The following is a 22,711-nucleotide window of genomic DNA, read 5'->3' as shown; positions in this document are numbered from 1 at the left end:
AGGGTTACATTATCGCAACTATCAAAAGAGTGATATAGACTAGACTACAATTCAAAACAAACAACAAAGGCCTTCGAGTATACTGAGTGATACTGATAGTATAGGCTACCTCCATGGTGATAGTTATAACTTTTATAGCTTTTATTAACCTTTATAACTATCTATGATATCACTCAGCATGCTCAGGCCTTCGTGTCTTTCGGGACTAAAGGTTGGAAAACTCTAAGGTAATTTGGATCCGAGTCCGACTTTTAATTATATAAATAGGCTTGATTTTATTCATAATCAAGTCTATATATATAACTAAAGTCAGATCCAAATCACCTTTTCCAACCTTAAGACCCTAAAAAAGATTGAACAGTTCGGTTGAGTTTTTTTGAAGGACTTTTTTATTTCCTTACCTTGAGTTCAGTGGGGTCAATAGCGCCAGTGTTCCTGTCGATGCCGTGAAAAGCGTGCCACAACCACCTCTTAACTTTCTCCGTTTTGTCCATTGTTTATTCCACTGTATTTGCACACTTGACTGACGAATGAATGGTTGACTACAGAAACCTTTCCAATTTATATTCAGTTTTTCCTCCACTCTTCAGTTTATAGTAAAGGTTTGTGAGTATAACAATTGTGTGAGTTTCCGAAATTTCCGCAAACTTTTTATTGGAAAGTTCTCCAACAATTCATCTGTTGTAACTTTACGACACTGACAATGACCCAAAAGAAAAAGTAGAGCTGATTTAAGTTGGGTCATTCAACAAAGTTTGAAGGGGTGCATAAATGTTGTAAACAAGATAATAACTTACATATGTGAAGAATTGTAGCTAAGGAAGACATCAAACATAATTGAACATAATTTCATCAGAAATCTTGGAAAAAAAGTACAGTAATGACGCTGTTTTATTTCAATGCGTAATTTTTTTATTTGTTTACTAAACACTAGGGTTTTTACACACCCCTAACAAATAATGAAACAAACCTTAGAATCTAAAGTCTTTTTTAAGCATGTGTGTTTAGTTTGTGGTGAAGAAAGGCACCAGTCTACGAAATGACTTCCGGGTTTATGACAAGTTTAAAGCGCGCTACATAAATAAACATCAGATTCAGAAAGACAGCCGAGGAGCGAGTAGTCGAACTTTTGTAGTTTGTTTCAAATTCATGTTAAGCAATTTGAAAGTAATGTAAATTATCTTTCAATAAAGTTGGTGAATCATGACACACCATAGCCATCGCTACACTTCACTGATGGGTAAACTACTGCTGTACTTTCGGGGGAAAACAAATGGCGTACGGTGTCTTCACTCATCATGCAGCAGGCATGGCAGGAGGAAGAACATGGCAGTGGCACCCCAAAACAACAACTTAGTCGAGGATGTTTATCATGGGTTTCATGCCAACCAAATGTCATTTGTGTCAGCTTTAACATCTGTAAAATTTAGGTTGAACAGCCAACAACCAGTGTTCAAAGCGGGATGTTTACACAATCACAAACGAAACGGAAAGTCATTTGCGCAAATTCATTATGAAAAATGCAGTTCAGACTGGAGTAACATAAACATGATGAGACGAGGAATGTCAACGAGCTCAGGCTCAGCTGAGCAGTTTATCCTCGACAACAGCGAGATCAGCAGAGATCATCTGACTCCGGAGATTGCGCTGCATCTGATGTCACCCTCTTCAAGTGGTCTTTGGGATGCCTCCATCGAAGAAAGTTCTGCTGTCTTAATGGAAAACGGGATATCGGATCCATTCTGGGCTTTCTACTGGCCAGGAGGGCAGACCCTGACAAGGTGCACCAACAAGGGCTTGGCAGGGGACGGGGTACTCCACAAACTTTGAGGTTCATTCCGCTATCGTCTCCACGTTCATGGAGACGGAACGTAGCTACGATAGCGGAACGAACCTCACATCATAGTTCTAGGAGTAGGGCCGGATCAAGGGGTTGACCTAGTCTACTTTTAGAAATTATAAGGCTTCTCCTGTGAGGCTCACGGGGGAGCCTTATACATGTAGTTTAAGTAGACCTAGTTGCGATAACGCAACCCTCCTGCCGACGGCGGAGCCGGAGGGTTACGAGTCGCTTCAATCGAAAAACGGCGAAATGGTCAAACACGTACAATTTCAACAGCTAGTCAACAGATTTGCTCAATTTTTTCCCCTTTCGAAAATCATGACTTAAATTCTAAGAACACGACCTTAATCCTCAATATCTAATGAATAACATTCAACACACTATTGAGAAAGTATTTTGAACTAAAGTACAAAAACTTACCAGATCCCGGAGCGAAACAGTCCCAGGTTCTATTTTGAACCTGTCGCTTCGCCATTTTGTGACTTTCCGATGTTCATTGCTGTTAGACTAAACCATTCTGTAAAAGGGGTGTTATAAGGCAGCGCGGCAGTGCGTGTGCGTTGTCCGTTTACTATGCCCGCTGTTCACTCACTTAAAGCACTGCCGCACTGCAGCACCCCTTGTAACACCCCTTTTACAGAATGATTTAGTCAAACTCGGCTGCGGCTCGGTCGGCTGGTACTTGCGGTTGGGTTCAGCGCTTGGGGCTGCGCATGGTAACCAGCGACAGGTTCAACAATAGAACCTGGGAAATTTGTGACTGTTTCGCTCCCGGAATCTGGTAAGTTTTTGTCCTTTTTTTTCAAAATATTTTCTCAATTGTGTTTTTGAATCTTATTCATTAGACATTGAGGATTACGTTCGTGTTCATAGAATTTGTGTCATTATTTTTTAAAGTGGTAAAAAAATGAGCAAATCTGTTGACTAAAATATTTCGCCGTTTTTCGATTGAAGCGACTCGTAACCCTCCGGCTCCGCCGTCGGCAGGAGGGTTACGTTATCGCAACTAAAGTAGACCTAGCCCTGGTAGGATGTCATGTCAGTGTCTGTTGCACTGCACTGACACGTTGTATACAACAGAAGAGTCCAACCTGATCTCCTACTACATGCATAGAACTAGTTGTGATGATGATCCGATCATCGCCAACTAACCTAGAACTAGAGGTTCTCAATGAAATTCATAGTGAGGAGTAGGCTAGGATAGACCCAGTAACTGGGGAGCTGTACTCCTTTGATTTTTGATTGGACATCTTTGGTCGTTCTAGTACGACCAAAAGATGTAAAAAATTATTTTAATGAGTGCAGGGCCTAAGTTTCTGGGCTAGGCAAGGAGTTAGTTTAGACCCAGTAACTGGGGCTCTGTACTCATTTAAAAAAAAATGGACATTTGCATTTCGTACTAGAATGAAAATGCATACAGAGCTTCTAGGTCTAGGGGTAGTTTGAGTATGGTTTTTGTTCCCCTTCACATTGTCAATAACTGTTCAAGATGGAAATAAGTGGAACTGACTGTGGCATGTATAAACATGGAGCAATGAATAGAGGGTGGAAGCAACACTGGTTCCATCAACTGAATGAGAATTTGTTCTCTTCCTTCTTAATGTATGCAGGTATCTTCTTGACCATCCAGCTGTTGTTCAAGGCAAACGTATCTTAGATGTTGGTAGCGGGTGTGGTGCGAGTGCCATCGCTTCGGCCAAGTGTGGCGCCAAATCAGTCCTAGCCAATGACATTGATCCAGGTATAAAATGCAGTAGGGGAATGATGGTCTTAGTCAGAGTGACCAAGGGGATCAGGTTTGCTCAGTGGTTTCTTTCCCCACCTTTCACCTCTGTGGACCCCGGTTCAAATCCCACCTTGAACCGAAGCCTTGCATGTGGATTGGGTTTTCAATCAGTCCCTACCTGATTGCATGTGTTTTTCCTCTTGGGGTTTTTCTCTCACAAAACTGAACGTTTCTTGTTTCCTATCCGGGCGTCCTGTTATTCGCGCTAATTGTGCTGTTGGGTGTGTAATAAATAAATAAATAATTAGAAACAGGAAAACAAAATCGGGTGGCAAAAGAAAGATTTTGTGATCACTGGCTCTGACAAAACCCTAAACAAATTAATTTGTCACAAGTTAGCCAAAAATAGGTCTGGAATTTCAACCTTGAGAGGGCAAGGCCATTTTACACTTTTCAAAGGGCACTTTTATTCGATAATCTTTCAGTCTAAGGGGATTTTTTTAAAGGGCTTTTTTTTTGGGGGGGGGCACAAATTCGAACAAGTTTTTTACTGAAAGTCCTCATGAAGTATGTTTGATATATTTATTTCCAGTTGCAGTACAAGCTATCCAACTAAACGCCACTCTGAACAACGTCACCATAGCAACAACAACGAGTAACCTAATTGGCAGCTTGGACAACCAATGGGATGTCGTGTTCCTTGGGGACATGTTTTATGACCGAGAGTTCACCAACATTGTTGTTGATTGGTTGAAATATCTAGCAGCCAATGGTGCAGACGTTTTGATTGGTGATCCAGGCAGGTTGTACCTGCAGGAACATCCAATCACAAGGCTCCTTACAAATGTATATAAAGTGGATTTATCGGACAGCTGCAAGATGGAGAACAGTGGAATGACGCAGGGCTTTGTTTGGAAGTTATGTAATTCTAGGGTTAGGTGATAAAATTGTATCATGAACTGATTCTGAATATGTTACAACCATCAACTCATCGCAGTGCTTAAATCATGGTAACATTTGAAGAGAGCACAACACTGGACCCCTTTGGTAGTTGTAAAAGACCAGTCTTCTCACTTGGTGTATCTCAACATATGCACAAAATAACTAACCTGTGAAAATTTGAGCTCAATCGGTCGTTGAAGTTGCGAGATAATAATGAAAGAAAGAAAAAAACCTTGGTTACTTTTTGTCGAATATTTACATGTACATTAAACTTACACAGTTTGAAGATAAGATTGTGAAAGCTTCCCTGAAAATTTTACTTGCCGAGGTGCTGTATTTTTTGAGAAATGAGTAAAACCTCGGCAGCTACAATTTGAAGGTACGCTTTCTACTATCATTATCTTCAAACGGTGTAAGTTTAAAGAAAATATGTATACATTGTGTTTTTTAGTTACAAAAAGATTCCAGATCCTTTTTTATAATTAAAGGAACACGTTGCCTTGGATCGGACGAGTTGGTCAAAACAAAAGGGTTTGTAACTGTTTTTTATAAAATGCATATGGTTGGAAAGATGTTTTAAAAGTAGAATACAATGATCCACACAAGTTTGCCTCGAAATTGCGTGGTTTTCCTTCTACTGTGCGAACTAACATGGTCGGCCATTTATGGGGGTCAAAATTTTGACCCCCATAAATGGCCGACGTGTTAGTCGACGAGGTAAAAGGAAAACCACACAGTTTCGAGGCATGTTTGTGTGGATCATTGTATTCTACTTTTACAACATCTTTCCAACCATATGCATTTTATAAAAAACGGTTACAAACGCTTTTCAAAGACCAACTCGACCGATCCAAGGCAACGTGTTCCTTTAACAAAAAAGTCACTTCAATAAAAACGCCCTCTCGTGTTTGGGACAAACTACAAAAGGCCGTCCTTTTCCTTATTTTGTTGTGCAAAGAAAACGGATCCTACACGGACAAGTTTTTTTTTAAATGAATAACCTAGACCCACGATAATTACTTTAATAAACATGCTACTTAAAGACAGTGAACACTATTGGTAACTGTCAAAGACTAGCCTTCACAGTTAGTGTATCTCAACATATGCATAAAATAACAAACCTGTGAAAATTTGAGCTCAATCGGTCATCGAACTTGCGAGATAATGACAGAAAAAACACCCTTGTCACACGGAGTTGTGTGCATTTAGATCCCTCAAGTTCTAAACTTTAGGTCTCGAAATCAAATTCCTGGAAAATTACTTCATCCTCAAATAATATGGCACTTCACAGGGAGCCCATTACTCGTCACCAAGAAATGTTGTATGCTAATAAATGTTTTGAGTAATTACCAATAGTGTCCACTGCCTTTAAAGGAACACGTTGCCTTGGATCGGACGAGTTGGTCTATAAAATAGCGTTTGAAACCGTTTGTTATGTATAGTATATGGTTCGAAATTAACACGGTCGGCCATTTATGGGAGTCAACCTTTTGACTCCCATAAATGGCCGATCGTGTTAGTCGACGAGGTAAAACGAAAACCACGCAATTTTGAGGCATATTTGTGTAGATCATTGTATTCTACTTTTACAACATCTTTCTAAGACACTCGTTTGGCAATAACTTGGATCAGGGAAGAAAACGCAAACTATTGATCTACACACACAACCCAGTCCAAGCTCAACAAAATGAAGGACAGGACTGCGAAGTTATGTACGGAGTATTTGTCGTGTGTGGAGTGTTGCCGAACACATTCCACCTGGGGAGGGGCCTACAGTGGGTACCCACACCCACACATGATGCTCTTTTTAGTCTACGCTGTGGTGTTGAAATTGACACTCTGACCTTCCCTTCGACCGCTCCACGTGTCTTCAACTTCAAGAACTAACTACTCAGTGTGCTGAGTGTGTGGTCATATTGAAGAGAGAAACTCCGAGAACATTTCTTGCTACGATGTTTCAGTGGTATGTACCAATCGTTGTTGGCTCTGCCGCCGGCTATCGGTGTTTAAACTCGGCGTTGGATGTGCTACCGATACCCGCACCTCCCGGGAAGTATTCAGGGAAAGAACGGCACAGATGGAGGAATGCCATCACGTCGTTATTCAACTCTGCACTGATGTCTGTAATCGTATTGTACTGGTAGGTGAAATTCATGCAAGGGGCCTGTTCAGGGTATTTTGTGGCATTTTAGTTTCCTTACAAAGATTGGGGGGGGGGGGGGGGGGGTAGGTAGAAAGTTTAACTTACACACAACCTTTTCCCTATAATGTGTATATTTTTTTTCTAAATTCACATTATCTTATACTTTTACGTTGATTTCAATGCTGCCACAAATAACAGAATAATACAACATGTTATGTAATCAAAATTGACAGTGCATGTGTATGATGGAGGACGGAATACATCCATGGTGTAATAATAAACACGCTAAATCAATTGGTATCAAAGTGATCTTTACAAAAATGGTTTCATCTAGGTCCGGAATGAGCAACGGCCTTTTAAATTAGGTCCAAATTCACAGACCACCTACATTGGGATATAAAAATATAAAAAAAACATATTAATATATTTTTGTGTGTAAAATCATGGAGCGATAAACTAGATTTATTGCTCCATGGTAAAATATACTTTTCGCGGTTTTGCATGATCAGCCAGTCAATCGGTGCACAATGTACCGGCGCCAATACGCAATATAATGACCAGCCCTTTTATTCTGAATATTGTTATTGAAGTTTTATTCAACACGCTGTCTGCTGCAGTGTAACAAATGTTGTTAATTTTTGTCATCAAAAATAAATACTGGCTCCGAATTTGTTACGAAAACTGTAGTCTGTGACTTGTTGTAAGTGTGACTTTTCGAGGGCGTGACGAGATAATGAAGTCGAGATTATTTTGGTAACACTGGACAAAAAATTACAAACCTGTGAATATTTGAATTCAATTGTTCGTTGAAGTTGCGAAAACATAATGGAAGAAAAAACCCATTGTCACACGAGTTGTGTGCTATCGGATGCTTGAATTTTAGACCTCAGCTGAGGTCTCGAATTCAATTCAAATATTTTAGTGAGAAATTACTTCTTTCTCAAAAACTACGTTACTTCAGAGAGAGAGAGAGAGCCGTTTCTCACAATGTGTTATATCAAGAGCTCTCCAACTCGTTACAAAGTAAGTTTTTTGCTAACAATGATTTTGAGTCATTTACCCAAAGTATCCATTGCTTTTAGGATACAAAGTAACGTGAAAAGGCAATGTTGTATTTTTTTCCCCCAAACTTTTCTTGTGCTTACTAGTGGAATAGCGAAACTTAAATTAATGTTTTATCGACTGAAACTTATGCGAAAATGTTGACATAGATGTGTACAAACACCAATTTGCTTCGTATGATTCGTTGAGAATACCTTTCGAGAAAACAGTGACGCAATGCGTGTGGTGACGTAATCTGTGTTTATTTTCCTAAAATGCACAATGTGATTACACAATGGTTCATGGCACAACTAAAAAAAAAACACCCTTGTCACACGAAGTTGTGTGCTTTCAGATGCTTGATTTCGAGACCTTAAAATCTAATTCTGGAGGTCTCGAAATCAAATTCGTGGAAAATTACTTCTTTCTCGAAAACTACGTTACTTCAGATGGAGCCGTTTCTCACAATGTTTTATACTATACAAACATGTATATCAACAGTGTCCACAATAGTGTCCACTGCCTTAAAGGTACATATTAAAACTGTTTGTTATTGACTTGTTTGAGGCCTTTTGTCAATTGCAAACACAAAGTTTACTTAAATGCAACGGCTATGTATCGTGTACTCTGTGTGATGACTTAGGAAGCATAAACCAATCGATACTACTGTTCGATTTTGCTCCCAATATCCATAGGACAGACTCTATTGGACATGCTTGGTTTGCTCTTCGGAGAAGTTCTTTGTTCACAAAGTCAATAAAGTTCCCACATAGGTCTTTTTGTAGAACTTTGCATTGCAACAGGCGAAATGTCACATGCTGAAAATTATCCCCTCGCTGAGGTCAATGAACAGGGCCTAGTTTCATAGAGCTGCCCAAGCAGTTGACTACTGCTTATTAGCATTTAAGCGTAGCCGATCACAACAACATTATCCAAAGCACGTAACTGATATCCTGCTTATTGTTGCTCAGCATAATGTTAATATAATAATGTACAGTGGGCACTATTGGTAATTGTCAAAGACTAGTCTTCACAGTTGGCGTATCTCAACATATTATGCATAAAATAACATACCTGTGCAAATTTGAGCACAATCGGTCGTCGAATTTGAAAAATAATGAAAGAAAGAAACACCCTTGTCACACGAAGTTGTGTGCTTTCTGATGCTTTATTTCGAGACCTCAAATTCTAAACTTGAGGTCTCGAAACCAAATTTATGGACTTCTTTCTCGAAAACTATTCACTTCAGAGGGAGCCGTTTCTCACAATGTTTTATACCATCAACCTCTCCCCATTACTCGTTACCAATTAAGGTTTTACGCTAATAATTATTTTGAGTAATTACCAATAGTGTCCACTGCCTTTAAACGTAGGCGATCACAACAAAATTATTCAAAGCACAATCTGTAACTGGTACCCTAACTGTTGTTGCTCAGCATAAATGTTAATATAATAATGTCTAGTTAAGGAGCTCTATGAAATTGATCCCATGACTAAATTTTATAGAGCAGCTTAAAGGCACTGACTACTATTGGTAAAAAAAATAAAATAATTGTAAGCATACAAACTTAGTAACAAGCAACGGAGAGCTGTTCATAATATAAAACATTGTGAGGAACGGCTCTGAAGTAACTTAGTTTTCGAGAAAGAAGTAATTTTCAACTGGAATGTTTGAATTTGATTCCGAAATCAAGCCTCTGAAAGCACACAACTTCGTGTGACAAGGGTGACTTTTCTGTCTTTATTATCTCGCAACTTCGACGACCAATTGAGCTCAAATTTCCACAGGTTTGTTATTTTATGCATAATGTTGAGATACATCAAGTGAGAAGACTGGTGTTTGACAATTACCAATAGTGTCTAGTGTCTTTAAAAAGTAATAGAGCATAACAAAATTGTGCTTAGCAGAATAAGGTTACCAGCTAAAATACCATGTCACATGTACAATCTGTAACTGGTATCCTGCTTATTGTTGCTCAGCATATAAGTATATTATTGTCTACTTAAGGAGCTCTATCAAATTGGCCCCAGGGTTCAATTTTATAGAGTTGCTTAACGGCCGATTTGGTGCTTACTGTACGAGTACCATAACGCTGCTAACGTGAGTACATAACGAAAATGCACGAAAACGAATGACATCTCAATGCAAATCCATGGTGAACGCGCAAAATGGGTGCCTATTTTTCTTGCTATAACAATGTGAAATACGTTTACACCGCAGCAATGTCTTTCTGCCTGAGTAAGGACAAAATTTGCTTACCGTTAAGCAGCAATATGAAATTAGGCCCAGCTATCATTGACTGTTGAGAGTCGTGCGCAGAGCTAACACGCGTGCGCGTTTCCATTGTTTGATATAAAAATGGCGGCCGATCAAGGGCAATATTAAGTTTTCACTTTAGCCCAATATTACATCGTAACCACTATTTGACATGACACCCTTTTTTTCTTTTCTTTTTTCCCAGTTTGTTTAGCCATCCACAGATATGGACGGACCCAATCGGTTATTACTCGGTTGTTGCTGACGCTGGTTTTGCTGTAATGTCTGGTGAGTTTGCGCAACTTCGCAAAGCCGTGGGTAGGGCGTGGCTTCAAACTGGCGTTTACTTTCTCCAAGGAGACTGTTTAAAACTCGTGGCGAGCTATAGGGAGCCAACCTTTGCACTCAGCCGCCTATAGTTAAAGGCACTGGACACGTTTGGTTATTGTCAAAGACCAATTCTCACTAACTTTGAGTATCTCAACATCATGTGTAACATTTGAAAAAAACTGTGAAAATTTGAACTCCTGGTCGCCGAAGTTGCGAGAGAATAATGGAAAAAAGCTTTTCTGCACAAGTTGTGTGTTTGCAGATGCCTTGAATTTGATACCTCAGCTGAGGTCTCAAATTCAGTTCATATATCTTAGTGAGAAATACTACCTCTTTCTCGAAATCTACGTCACTTCAGAGGCGTTTCTCAAAATGTTGTGTACTATCAACAGCTCTCTATTGAACGTCAATAGCAAGTATGTTTTTCTGCTAAAAATTATTTGGAGTAGTTAAAAAACTGTGAAACAATTATCTTGTGATTTTGGTATTGAACATATAGTTATCTTTCACTGCACATGATGAACAAAGGACAATAAAGGCATCTGCACGATCGCGATAGGGGACTTTTGGGACGCTTGGTGGGAGCAGACTTACCAGATTGTTCTCGGTAATGTGCGCATGCTCAGAACTACATAAACAGTGGACATTTACCTGGTAAAAGTCTGCTGCCACCTAGCGTTCCAAAGTCTCCTATTGAAAGTTCTCAAACCGGGTACGGAGTGCAGTATCATTTTACCTAGTGTTTTTTTTAGGTTCGAGTGATATCGGCTCCTAGATTTTCATGCATGTACTGTGTTCTATTCCCCAGGGTATGTGTTGTACGATACCTACGACATTCTGATGTACACTGATCTATCCAAGGTGTTTGCAGTTATTACACATCACATTATTGTAAGTATGAAGGGAAGGTTTTTCTTAAAGGCAGTGGACACTATTGGTAATTTTCAAAGACTAGCCTTCACAGTTGGTGAACCTCAACATATGCATAAAATAACAAACCTGTGAAAATTTGAGCTCAATCGGTCGTCGAAGTTGCAAGATAATAATGAAAGAAAAATAAACTTGTCACACGAAGTTGTGTGCGTTTAGATGATTGATTTCGAGACCTCGAGTTTTAAATCTGAAGTCTCGAAACCAAATTCGTTGAAAATTACTTCTTTCTCGAAAACTATGGCACTTCAGAGGGAGCCGTTTCTCACAATGTTTCATACCATCAATCTCTCCTCATTACTCGTCACCAAGAAAGGTTTTATGCCAATAATTATTTTGAGTAATTACCAATAGTGTCCACTGCCTTAAAATTAAAGTAAGAAAAAATGGACACCCAGCAAATCGAGGTGACATGCATGTGTACCTTTCTTTCGTTGTAAAAAAACCGCCTTGAGTAGCATGGTCGTCCGAATGCTATAGTAAAACACTCAGTCGTATAACAGATGTTCTGCAAGCTTCATTCCAATGAAATAAAATATCTTTTCATAAATAGTTGTTTTGTTTTCAACAAAATCAACACAATTTTTGAATAATATTTGGTACTATTGTTACAGTAGCGAACGTTTTTTGATTTGCATTTATGGCTTTCCATATAGTTTTCCGATGGGTTGGCAAAAACTCGGGCTGTGACGTTGCAAAAGAAAAGCCTGTAGACCAACCAAAGTGGACGAACAACATCCCTTTAAAGAGAAACTGACCGTTAGTTTAAAATGTAAACCACAGTTAACGTGCAAGAATGCGTGTAAAATAATATTGCATAACATCCATTTAAAAAAATGTGGCTCTTCTGTGTGGATAAACTTAATGAGGCGTTTGTTTACTTTTGCAGTCGTTGTTGTCCCAAATGCTTAGAAGGAATATTTGTATTACTATAAGCTTTGAATGGATGAACTGATAAGGGACCCATCCTTTGGTAACTGTCAAAGACCAGTATTCTCACTTGATGTATCAATAGACAACTCGTCCATCGGACAACTCGACCGTCGGACAACTCTGTGGTTCGGACAACTCAACAGATGGCCAATACAAATCGACGGTTTGCCGTGGTACACCGGTGTGCAATTGACCGCCGCACCGTCGAGTCAGTACGCCGGACGAGTTGTCTAAACTTCTGTACTGTGAGTCCCTGGTCCTCACCGACTGAATTGAATGTAACATTCACAAATATTGCCTCTGTCTCTTGTTACAGATTGCTATTTCACTGTTTATGTTGAGCTACGAGACAATAGGTATTGGCGTTTTATACATCGGCCTCTTGACTGAAGTACACGCTATCTTCCTTCACTCACGTCAGCTCCTCATCATGTACGGTATCTCCAAAAGCTCCACTCTGTACAGCGTCCATAAATCCACAAACCTCGTCACGTTTGTGGTGTTACGTCTCGTGCCGTTACTCTTCGCTCTGTACTGTTCCTGTACGATGATAAGTCGTAACTTCTTCGCATTGTATTATATTCTACCATGTTTTACGGCGGTGATGTGTATGATTAACTTCGTGTTGCTGTGGAGGCTACTCCGCAGCGATTTCTTAGTTACGAACGGCAAAGACGGAAACATTCTTGAAGACTGAGGGTGATAAGCACGTACCGAACTTGGGTGTTTTTTTTTAACGAATGATCGTCCAGATAATGTAAACAGCTGTTTGGATTGACCATGGAGGAAAGAAATACATCGACCATCTCCATGAACAACACCGAGGGTTAACTGCATGTTAATTCCCTGTCTTACATTATGACAATTTTGTGTCTCCCTTTTTGGATTTGAATCCGAGTTTCGGCAACGCCAACAAACGTGTCTAAGCCTCAGTCATAATTGGTTATGCCCTGATTTGGTTCGGTTCTGCCGTACCTACTGTGGGAACGCTCTGACCGAAGTGTAACTTTGTTGACTCGTTTAGGTTTGGTGTCAATATGGTGTATTTTACAAACTAACGAAAGGTTTTCTCCTAAATTGTTTTAACTGCTTAAGTTGCATACAATCCAATAGTGGCAATAAAGTTATATTGTTTTGAAAATAAAATAAAAACTGTATATTTTGTGAGCATTTATTTCAGAAGATTTACCTCTAAGTCACATCGAGAACAGCACGATTGAAAGTTGGCTGACCTTGGGACCGATTTCACAAAGTGCTATAAGTTAACTGAGCATTAGTCGTTTGCAAAGTATGATGTCACAATCAATTTAAGATAACCTCAGCTTTTTCCGATTCTTAACACAGAACCTGGGAAACATTTGGTTTGAATTTATTCAGACAAACCCTGTACTTTTGTTACTGATGGTTCTAGAGAGCCACCTTTTTTCTCTCCAAAAATACCGTTCGAATTTTCTGGACAGCGTTCAATACCGGAAAAGAATTCCATGATTTAAGGATTTTTAAACTTAATAAACAAAGTGAACCGCAACATAGAGACTTTATGGTCGCGTTTTGAACTACATTTACACCATCGGAGAACCCTTGATAGTTTAAGCAAAACAAATCTGCTGTAGACCCAATTGGTAAAAACCGGAAGCTGATATAAAAAATATATAAATGAGCATAGTTTGGGGGCGAAAGGAAATTTTGACAAAACCTCTAAGTGTATATTAAAGACTCGAAACCGGAACAATGACTTCATGGTGGCGTTTTTGTTATTCCTTTGCAACAAAACCCACAAGACACCAGAAAGGTGTTTAAACACCCCCACGTGACGCGCTCTCCACCATTAGGAATAGCGAAACTATCTGAGGTATTTATGAATGTATTTCAAAAGTATAACATTATGAAAAATCACACAAATTACTGACAACGAAAAATCATATAGCGCCGCGTAGCGGCAACAATGCACAAATCGGATCACAACCTTTTGCACACAGGTGCTCCTTTGTTTGAGCAGCGGCGCGGCGGCGCTGTACTGCTCAAAAACATTGGGTACAAGGATGATCCTAACTGTTGAATGGGAAATGCTATTCCCCATGGGCGAATAGGTCTTTTTGATCGCCGGTGCGGATGGGAGTAATAGTGAATGTCACGTGAAGTAAGTTCCACCAATCAAATGACAAGGATCTGCATGTCAGTTCTATAAATTTTGTTTGACGGCGAGCGCACACTGCTTTATATACGGCTTGTTTGCTAATCGGGCGTGACTACACGACAACGGGATTTGAATGAAGTAGGATATGAAACTTGGACCTCTCCCACGTGTCTTCAAGAACAAACTGTAGTGTGTCAGTGTGTGTGGTATTGAAGAGAGAAACTTCAAGAACATTTCTTGCTACGATGTTTCAGTGGTATGTACCAATCGTTGTCTGCTCTGCCGCCGGATATCGGTGTTTCAACTCGGCGTTGGATGTGGTACCGATACCCGCACCTCCGGGGAAGTATTCGGGGAAAGAACGGCACAGATGGAGGAATGCCATCACATCAATATTCAACTCTGCATTGATGTCTGTAATCACACTGTACTGGTAGGTCAACTCAATCACGTTCACGTAAGGGGCCTGGGCCAATTTCATAGAGCTGCTTAAGCAAAAAATTTGCTTAAGCACGAAAATAGCTCCCTTGTTTTACACATGTTACTGGCCAAAATTTCATACCATATACATTGCTTGTGATTGGTATTTAGCTGTTGTTTACTTAACATAACAATTGAATGGAGTCTTGGCCGGTAATCTGATTTTACTAAGCAAGGATTTTTTGGCTTAAGCAAAATTTTGTGCTTAAGCAGCTCTATGAAATTGGGCCCTGTTTAGAATATTTTGTGGCACTTGAATTTCCATGCAAAGATGGGCGGGGTTGGATAGCAAGTCTACTCACACAATTTTATTTTGTTTTACTCTTTCCCTCCATAATATGTATATTCTATTCAGAATTTAGAAATTGAGGTCTCGAGATCATGCATCTGAAAGCACAAAACTTCGTGTGACAAATTTGTTTTTTCTTTCTTTATTAACTTCGACGACCAATTTAGCTAAAATTTTCACAGGTTTGTTATTTTATGCACATAAAAAGTTTTAAGCTTGTAAAGCTTTTTAATAACTAATGTCATATTTTTAATTATTGTAAATTATGCCGCAATTCAGCGGTATGCTGCGATGGCATTTTTAAATAAATAAACAAATTAACTATATATTGAGATACACCAAGTGAGAAGACTGGTCATAGACAATTACCAATAGTGTCCAGTGTCTTAGGCCTACTTCCAACTGAAATGCTGACATTTTAAAAGAAGTGCACGCCGCAATTCCCCGTTTCTTATTAAAATATAATAAAAATACTCAGTGTGTTCCATTCCTTGTATTTTCTCATATTTTTGTTAAAGCATGCAATTTTTGGTGCAATAATTTTGAATAAAATGGTTAAGAAAACCCTTTCTGGGACAATACTTTTTTTGGGGCAAACAGGTAGAAAACCTCCTTTATAAGGTTAATACAGGCTTCGTATAGCTGCACACCATTTTGGCAAAATGGTAGAAAACCTATAAAAGGCCAAAAATGGTTTTGGCCTTTTATAGATATTAAAGTAAATGCATGCAAGTTAAATAAATAAAAAAGGAGAAACGAAAAAAATTAATTACTAAACCGACTTGATGAAGAAATTACATGCAAGTTTGAACCTGATGGTACCGGCATTTTGAGAAACCGAATACTATTAATTTATTTTATTGTTGTGCTAAAATGTATACCTCCTTTATTTTTGGTTTAATTTATGTATTCATTTCTGCTGTACTTGTTTTTATGGATAACTACACTGTATTGTAATCATTTTTTTGTATTATCGCAAAGTAATTTTGTTTAAAGACAGTAGACATAATTGATAAATTTCAAAGACTAGGCTTCTCACTTGAATTGGAGCTCAATCGGTCGTCGAAATTGCAAGATAATAATGAAAGAAAAAAACATCCTTGTCACACGAAGTTGTGTGCTTTCAGATGCTTGATTTCGAGACCTCAAGTTCTAAATCTGAGGTTTCGAAATCAAATACGTGGAAAATTACTTCTTTCTCGAAAACTACATTACTTCAGAGGGAGTCGTTTCTCACGATGTTTTACACCATCAACCTCTCCCCATTACTCGTCACCAAGAAAGGTTTTATGATAATAATTATTTTGAGTAATTACCAATAGTGTCCGCTGCCTTTAAATTTCGTTTAAATTTATATGATATATTTAAATTGCCTTTAAATTTCGTTTAAATTTATATTATATATTTTTTGCATTTTTATTGTATTAATCAAAATTGACGACTTAAAATGATGGTTGAATTTTCGTCTGATAAAACACTGTTTTTCTGGCGCCACACCATTTGGCAAAAATGGTATAGACAACTTTTTTCTTGGCCAATACTGGTTTTGTAACGGCGCACCATTGGGCCGGCATTGAACCAATGTTGGTCACAATATGCAAATTCCAAGGCAGGGTGTCAAAGCTGTGCCACAAGGTGGCTTAAGATTGTGAAAGTGTTCTAAAAATTGACAAAGTTATGTGATTTGTTGTGATTTTTTTATTTGATGTTTTGCTAATGCACCCCTGTGAAACATCAAATGGGTCACTCTGGAATGCAGTAGTCAAATTGGAAGTCCGCGGTTGCCACCCACTTCCAACCTGAAGTGATGGCTCTGTGTGCAGCCTACGGCGACCTCTTTCGACCAAGCAACAGGTAGCCCGTCTCAAAACCAGACAACTACACCACTCACAATACAATGACCAGAATGTTAGAAGATATCGCTCGGCCTCTGACCAAACCAGAGGGCTCGTCTCAATGGTCTCAGCCAGCAAACCAGACGAGTCGTAAGAGTGAGTTCGGAGGAGGCTTTTTGCACAAAGAGAAGCTGAGCACAACAATTATGCTATTCAGAATAAGGTTATCAGCCAAATGCACAACATGTACAATATATAACTGGTACCCTGCTTATGAAATTGGGCCAGTGGCTAAATTTAATAGAGTTGCCTAATGGCCGGTTTGGTGCTTACTGTACGAGTACAATATTAACGCTGCTAATCGTGAGTACATAACGAAAGTGCATGCGAACCTTCCGGTGCTTTCTGCACGAAAACGAATGACGTCACAATGCAAATCCATGGTGACGTGCAAGATGGCTGGCCGTTTAATTGTCTTGCTATCATGTGAAATACTCTTATATCTTAGTATTTGTTCTGCTACAGTAAGCACGAAAATTCGCTTACCGTTAGGCAGCGTTATGGATTGGGCCGAGCTATCATTGACTGTTCAGAGTCGTGCGCGTTTTCCATTCTTTGATATCAAAGATGGCGGCCAATGTAAGGAGTATGAAGTTTTCACTTATAGCCCAATATTTGCATCGTAAGCGTTATTATTTGACATGTCAATATTTTTATTATATTTTTGTAGTTGGTTTAGCCATCCACAAATATGGACGGACCCAATTGGTTATAACTCGGTTGTTGCTGACGCTGGCTTGGCTGTAATGTCTGGTGAGTACGCACAGGTGTGGGCGGGGCTTCAAACTGCATTAAGTTTGACTTTCTCCAATTATAAGAAAACCAAATAAAGTTAAAAAGGGCACGTGAAATTTTTAAAGTACATTGTCTATATATGTAATATATGTAACCACAATATCTATATGTCTAACATTTTGTAAATACTTCGATTTGATTATAGCTTTTATGAAGCATTATCACGTATAGAATACATGAATAAAGGTAGCATATTATTCTATGCACACTCATCTGCCGTTCGTTACTAAACATCATTCAAATAATTGTGTCACAACTAACATCTAGTGATCTGGGCATTGAATGTATCTTTCACTGCACATGAGGAACACCAACAACAAGTTCTCAAAACCGGGTAAAGGTATCCCACCGCTGCCACCATGTTTAAAAGATCGGGCTTCTTCTTGGACCTAGATGGGGTTATGTCTAAAGTAGATACTCATAGCACAGAACTATTAATGGTGAAGCCATGTTTTAATCACACTGTTAACAGCGTTCTCTGTTGGCGAGTAAACACAGATATATTGTTACAGGGCACAACTTGTGCCTCCCAACCTTTCGACCTTCATAATAATTTATTTGTGATGTTTCGAGTCACATTCATTGACTCCTAGAGTTCAATGCATGTACTGTCTTCTATTCCCCAGGGTATGTGTTGTACGATACATACGACATTCTGATGTACACTGATCTATCCAAGGTGTTTGCAATTATTACACATCACGTTACTGTAAGTATGTAGGGAACTTAGGTTTTTCTAATAAGAAACAAATATATGGGACCCAACAGATCTCGCAGTGAATTATAATTAAATAAATAATATCGAAGTCTTATATAGCGCATGTATCTACCAAACAAGGTACCCAAGGCGCTGAGTATATACAAACTTTCAGAAAGATAGGTTATTGCAGTGAGGTGATGAATTTTGATACCCAATTATTTAGCACATTATAAGGGTTGACAATGTGCTATGGCGCATACAGCAGCCACAGCCAGGAACACCGGGGTGAACCCCTTCTTTTTTCGATAAGTGCACTGGGTTCATTTACATGCGTTACACAATACATGGGACCAACGGCTTTACGTCCCATCCGAATGACGAAGCAATGGTTGAGTGTCTTGCTTAAGGACACAAGTGTCACGGCTGGGGATTCGAACCCATTATGTGCTGATCAGAAAGACCAGAGTTTGAATTCGGCCAGGACACTTCCACAAGCGGCCAAACAACATCCCTTATATAACCGTTATTGTAGTTATTCAGAGACTCTCTCTTCAGTTAACGTGCAAGAATATTACGGTGTCAAATATTACGCGAGAATAGCCACTTCAAAAATGTCGCTCTTCTGTGTGTGATAAACTTAATGAAGCGTTTGTTTACTTTTAAGTTTTTAGTACTACGCAGTCATAGTTGTCCCAAATGCTAACATGGAATAATTGTATAAGCTTTATATATATATATATTATTATTATTTGTATAAGCTTTAAAGGCAGTGGACACTAGATTGGTAATTTACTCATAATAATTGTTAATATAAAAACTTACTTTGTAACAAGCAATGGAGAGCTGTTGATAGTTGAAAACATTGTGAGAAACGGCTCCCTCTGAAGTAACGTAGTTTTCGAGAAAGAAGTAATTTTCCACGAATTTGATTTCGAGACCTCATAATTGAGGGCCCGAAATCAAGCATCTGAAAAGCACACAATTTCGTGTAACAAGGGTGTTTGTTCTTCCATTATCATCTCGCCACTTCGACGACCAATTGAGTTCAAATTAATGTTTACACGTTTTTATTTTGTGCATAGTTGAGATACACCAAAGTGAGAATACTGGTCTTCAACAATTACCAATGGTGTTCAGTCAAAGACCAGTATTCTGACTTTGATGAATCAACATTGAATCTGTTTTACAATTTTGGCTCAATTGGTCATCAAAGTTGCAAGGAAATAATGAAAGAAAACAAACCTTGTTGCACGTAACTTGTGTGCTATACCTATCCTTAAAAAAAATCTTCGCCAGACATATAGGTTTTAAATATTTGGGACAGATTACCTCTTCTCAAGAACCACATAAGTGTTTATGCTAACAATTATTAATTGAGTAATTTATTGTAATAATTTCCTGTGCCTTAACGCAAAAGACATTGCTTAAAAAGCTTTGCTTAGCACTTACCAGTCACGAAATGTACATGTGACATGATAGTTTGGCTGGTAACCTTAATCCGGTAAGCATAATTTTGTTGTGCTTGAAATGGGCCCATTGTGTGGTAGTTGAAGAAAGGGCCTAGTACGGTTAGTCCCTGATCCTAAACACTGCAGAAAATATTGCTTAACATTTGTTTGCTTAGCACAAATGAGCAGGATACCAGTCACAAATTATACATATTATGACACGGTAGTTTGACTGGTAACCTTATTCTGGTAAGCAAAGTTTGGTTGTGCTTGAAACTGGGCCCTTTTTGTCTGGTGTCCCAGTGCAGACTGGTCCTTGTACGGTGAATGTCAGACAATTCGTCCATCGGACAACTCGACCGTCCCACAACTCGACGGTTGAGACAACTCGTCCGTCGGAAAACTCGATGGTTCGGACAACTCGACAGATGCCCAATACAAGTCGACGGATTGCCGTGGTACACCGGGTGTGCAATTGACCGCCGAACCGTCGAGTTGTCCGCCGGACGAGTTGTCTAAACTTCTGCACTGTGAGTCCCTGGTCCTCATCGACTAAATAGTAACATTCACAAATATTGTCTCTATCTCTTGTTTTAGGTTGCTGTTGCAACATTTATGGTGAGCTACGAAACAATAGGGATCGGCGTTTTATACATCGGCCTCTTGGCTGAAGTACACGCTATCTTCCTTCACTCACGTCAGCTCCTCATCATGTATGGTATCTCAAAGAGCTCCACTCTGTATAGCGTCCATAAATCCATAAACCTCGTCACGTTTGTGGTGTTACGTCTCGTGCCGTTTCTGTTCGCTTTGTACTGTTTTTGCACGATGATAAATCGCAACTTCTTCGCACTGTATTATATTCTACCGTGTTCTACGGCGGTGGTGTGTACGCTTAACTTCGTGTTGCTGTGGCGGCTACTCCGCAGCGATTTCTTAGTTACGAACGGCAAAGACGGAAACATTCTTGAAGACTGAGGTTTTTTTTAAGCCATTGGACACTTTCGGTAAACAGTATTGTCCAAGGCCCACACTTCGTGTATCACAGCTTATATATAAAATAACAAACCTGTGAAAATTTAGGCTCAATCGGTCATCGGAGTCGGGAGAAAATAACGGGAAAACCCACCCCTGTTTCCGCACGTTTCGCCGTGTTATGACATGTGTTTAAAATAAATCCGTAATTCTCGCTATCGAGAATTGATAATTGTTTAAATGTTTTCTCAAAAAGTAAAGCATTTCATGGAATAATATTTCAAGAGAAATCTTTCACCATTACCTTCTGTAAACCCTGTATGTTATTTGTAAATCTGTGAACTTTTATTTTTTTCTGTTCCGAAAGGGAGTGTATAATGGCTTTAACGGGTCTATGTAACTTTTGTAGGACAAAAACCACAATGTCCACAGATTTACACTTAACTTGCACAGTTTGAAGATAATGATAGTAGAAAGCTTCCCTAAAAATATTAAAGGAACACGTTGCCTTGGAACGGTCGAGTTGGTCTTTGAAAAGCGTTATGTAACCGTTTGTTGTAACATGTATCTGGTTAGAAAGATATTGTAAAAGTAGAATACAATGATCTACACAAATATGCCTTGAAATTGCGTGGTTTTCTTTTTACCCTGTCGACTAACACGGTCGGCCATTTATGGGAGTCAACATTTTGACTCCCATAAATGGCCGACCGTGATAGTTCGCGACGTAAAAGGAAAACCGCGCAATTTCGAGTGATACTTGTGTGGATCATTATAGTCTACTTTTAAAACATCTTTCTAACCATATGCATTTCATAACAGATTTCAAACGCTTTTAATAGACCAACTCGTCCGATCCAAGGCAACGTGTTCCTGTAAGTGCTTAGGTGCTGTAGTTTTTGGGAAATGAGTAAAACAATGTCATGAAAATAATTTTCGTCGTATGAGACGAAAATTATTTCAATCATTTACAAACGTATTTTCATGACATTGTTTTACTCATTTTTCAAAAGCTACAGCACCTCAGTAAGTAATATTTGAAGGGAAGCTTTCTACTATCATTATCTTCAAACCCTGTAAGTTTAATGTAAATCTATGGCATTTTGAAAAGGTACCCAAACCCTTTAACAATGGACCGATCCGGCCTGTCAATCAAACTGTGCGCGTTCACCCATTTGACCAATCACAGCAATGAATGTGGTCAGACAAACTCGGTCATGCGTGCGCGTATATTTGGCACGCGCGGCAGAATCGTGCAGAATGTCATTGGGAGTGCTTGTACACGTGTCTTGCTCATGTGCGCGGTGGGCGGAGCTTAGTGGAAAGCCGGAACGGTCCATTAATGGTCGTCCAGATAATGTGAACAGCTGATTGGATTGACCATGGAGGAAAGAAATCGACCAACTTCATGAACAATAACGAGGGTTAACTGCATGTTAATTCCCTGTCTTACATTATGACAATTTTGTGTCCCCCTTTTTGGATTTGAATCCGAGTTTCGGCAACGCCAACAAACGTGTCTGAGCCTCAGTCGTAATTGGTTATGCCCTAATTTGGTTCGGTTCTGCCGTACCCCTTGAACACCCAGCAGGGTGGATATGTGCGCATTACAAGTCTTATTATTATTAGGTGTTCGGGCAACAGCCCGAACAACTCTTTGTTATTGTTCGGTTTTTTTTAGGTGTTCGGTTGCGAAGCGTGCTGAAACTTCGCATGCAGGTAGACAATGATCAGTAGATGATACACAATTTGTTACGTCACGATGACGTCATCGGTTGTCGAGATACACCAACTCAAAGTTTATTATTTCAAAAAATCATATCTTTTGATCTACAGAAGGGATTTTT

The 22,711-nt window shown here is 39.2% G+C and overlaps 4 protein-coding genes across 4 annotated transcripts in view; 3 read left to right on the top strand and 1 right to left on the bottom strand.

The window, feature by feature from the left end:
* The window catches only part of LOC139938523 (uncharacterized), a 31,641-nt gene extending 30,948 nt beyond the window's left edge, over positions 1 to 693 (bottom strand). Inside the window, exon 1 of the mRNA XM_071934092.1 lies at positions 402 to 693. Within this exon, the coding sequence (XP_071790193.1) occupies positions 402 to 494 (93 nt within the window). The 5' untranslated portion in view covers positions 495 to 693. The remainder of the gene's footprint in view (positions 1 to 401) is intronic.
* Positions 694 to 1,101: 408 nt separating this feature from the next.
* Positions 1,102 to 4,991, top strand: LOC139938592 (electron transfer flavoprotein beta subunit lysine methyltransferase-like). Its single transcript, XM_071934176.1, has 3 exons — positions 1,102 to 1,781; positions 3,454 to 3,584; positions 4,162 to 4,991. The coding sequence occupies exons 1-3, from the start codon at positions 1,204 to 1,206 to the stop codon at positions 4,509 to 4,511; spliced, it is 1,059 nt and encodes a 352-aa protein (XP_071790277.1). The 5' UTR covers positions 1,102 to 1,203; the 3' UTR covers positions 4,512 to 4,991.
* Positions 4,992 to 6,160: 1,169 nt separating this feature from the next.
* On the top strand, positions 6,161 to 13,257 carry LOC139938689 (TLC domain-containing protein 2-like). Its single transcript, XM_071934304.1, has 4 exons — positions 6,161 to 6,651; positions 10,158 to 10,240; positions 11,091 to 11,173; positions 12,462 to 13,257. The coding sequence occupies exons 1-4, from the start codon at positions 6,464 to 6,466 to the stop codon at positions 12,840 to 12,842; spliced, it is 735 nt and encodes a 244-aa protein (XP_071790405.1). The 5' UTR covers positions 6,161 to 6,463; the 3' UTR covers positions 12,843 to 13,257.
* A 1,241-nt stretch (positions 13,258 to 14,498) lies between these two features.
* Positions 14,499 to 20,867, top strand: LOC139939196 (TLC domain-containing protein 2-like). Its single transcript, XM_071934981.1, has 4 exons — positions 14,499 to 14,715; positions 17,617 to 17,699; positions 18,368 to 18,450; positions 20,487 to 20,867. Exons 1-4 carry the CDS (start codon positions 14,528 to 14,530, stop codon positions 20,865 to 20,867), a joined length of 735 nt encoding a protein of 244 aa, XP_071791082.1. The 5' UTR covers positions 14,499 to 14,527.
* The last annotated feature ends 1,844 nt before the right edge of the window (positions 20,868 to 22,711 follow it).

Source organism: Asterias amurensis, chromosome 6 (genome assembly GCF_032118995.1).
Source record: "Asterias amurensis chromosome 6, ASM3211899v1".
In the NCBI taxonomy this organism is placed as follows: Eukaryota; Metazoa; Echinodermata; class Asteroidea; order Forcipulatida; family Asteriidae; genus Asterias; species Asterias amurensis.
The sequence above is the reverse complement of the archived record's forward strand: the minus strand, read 5'-3'. Positions and strand labels throughout refer to the sequence as shown.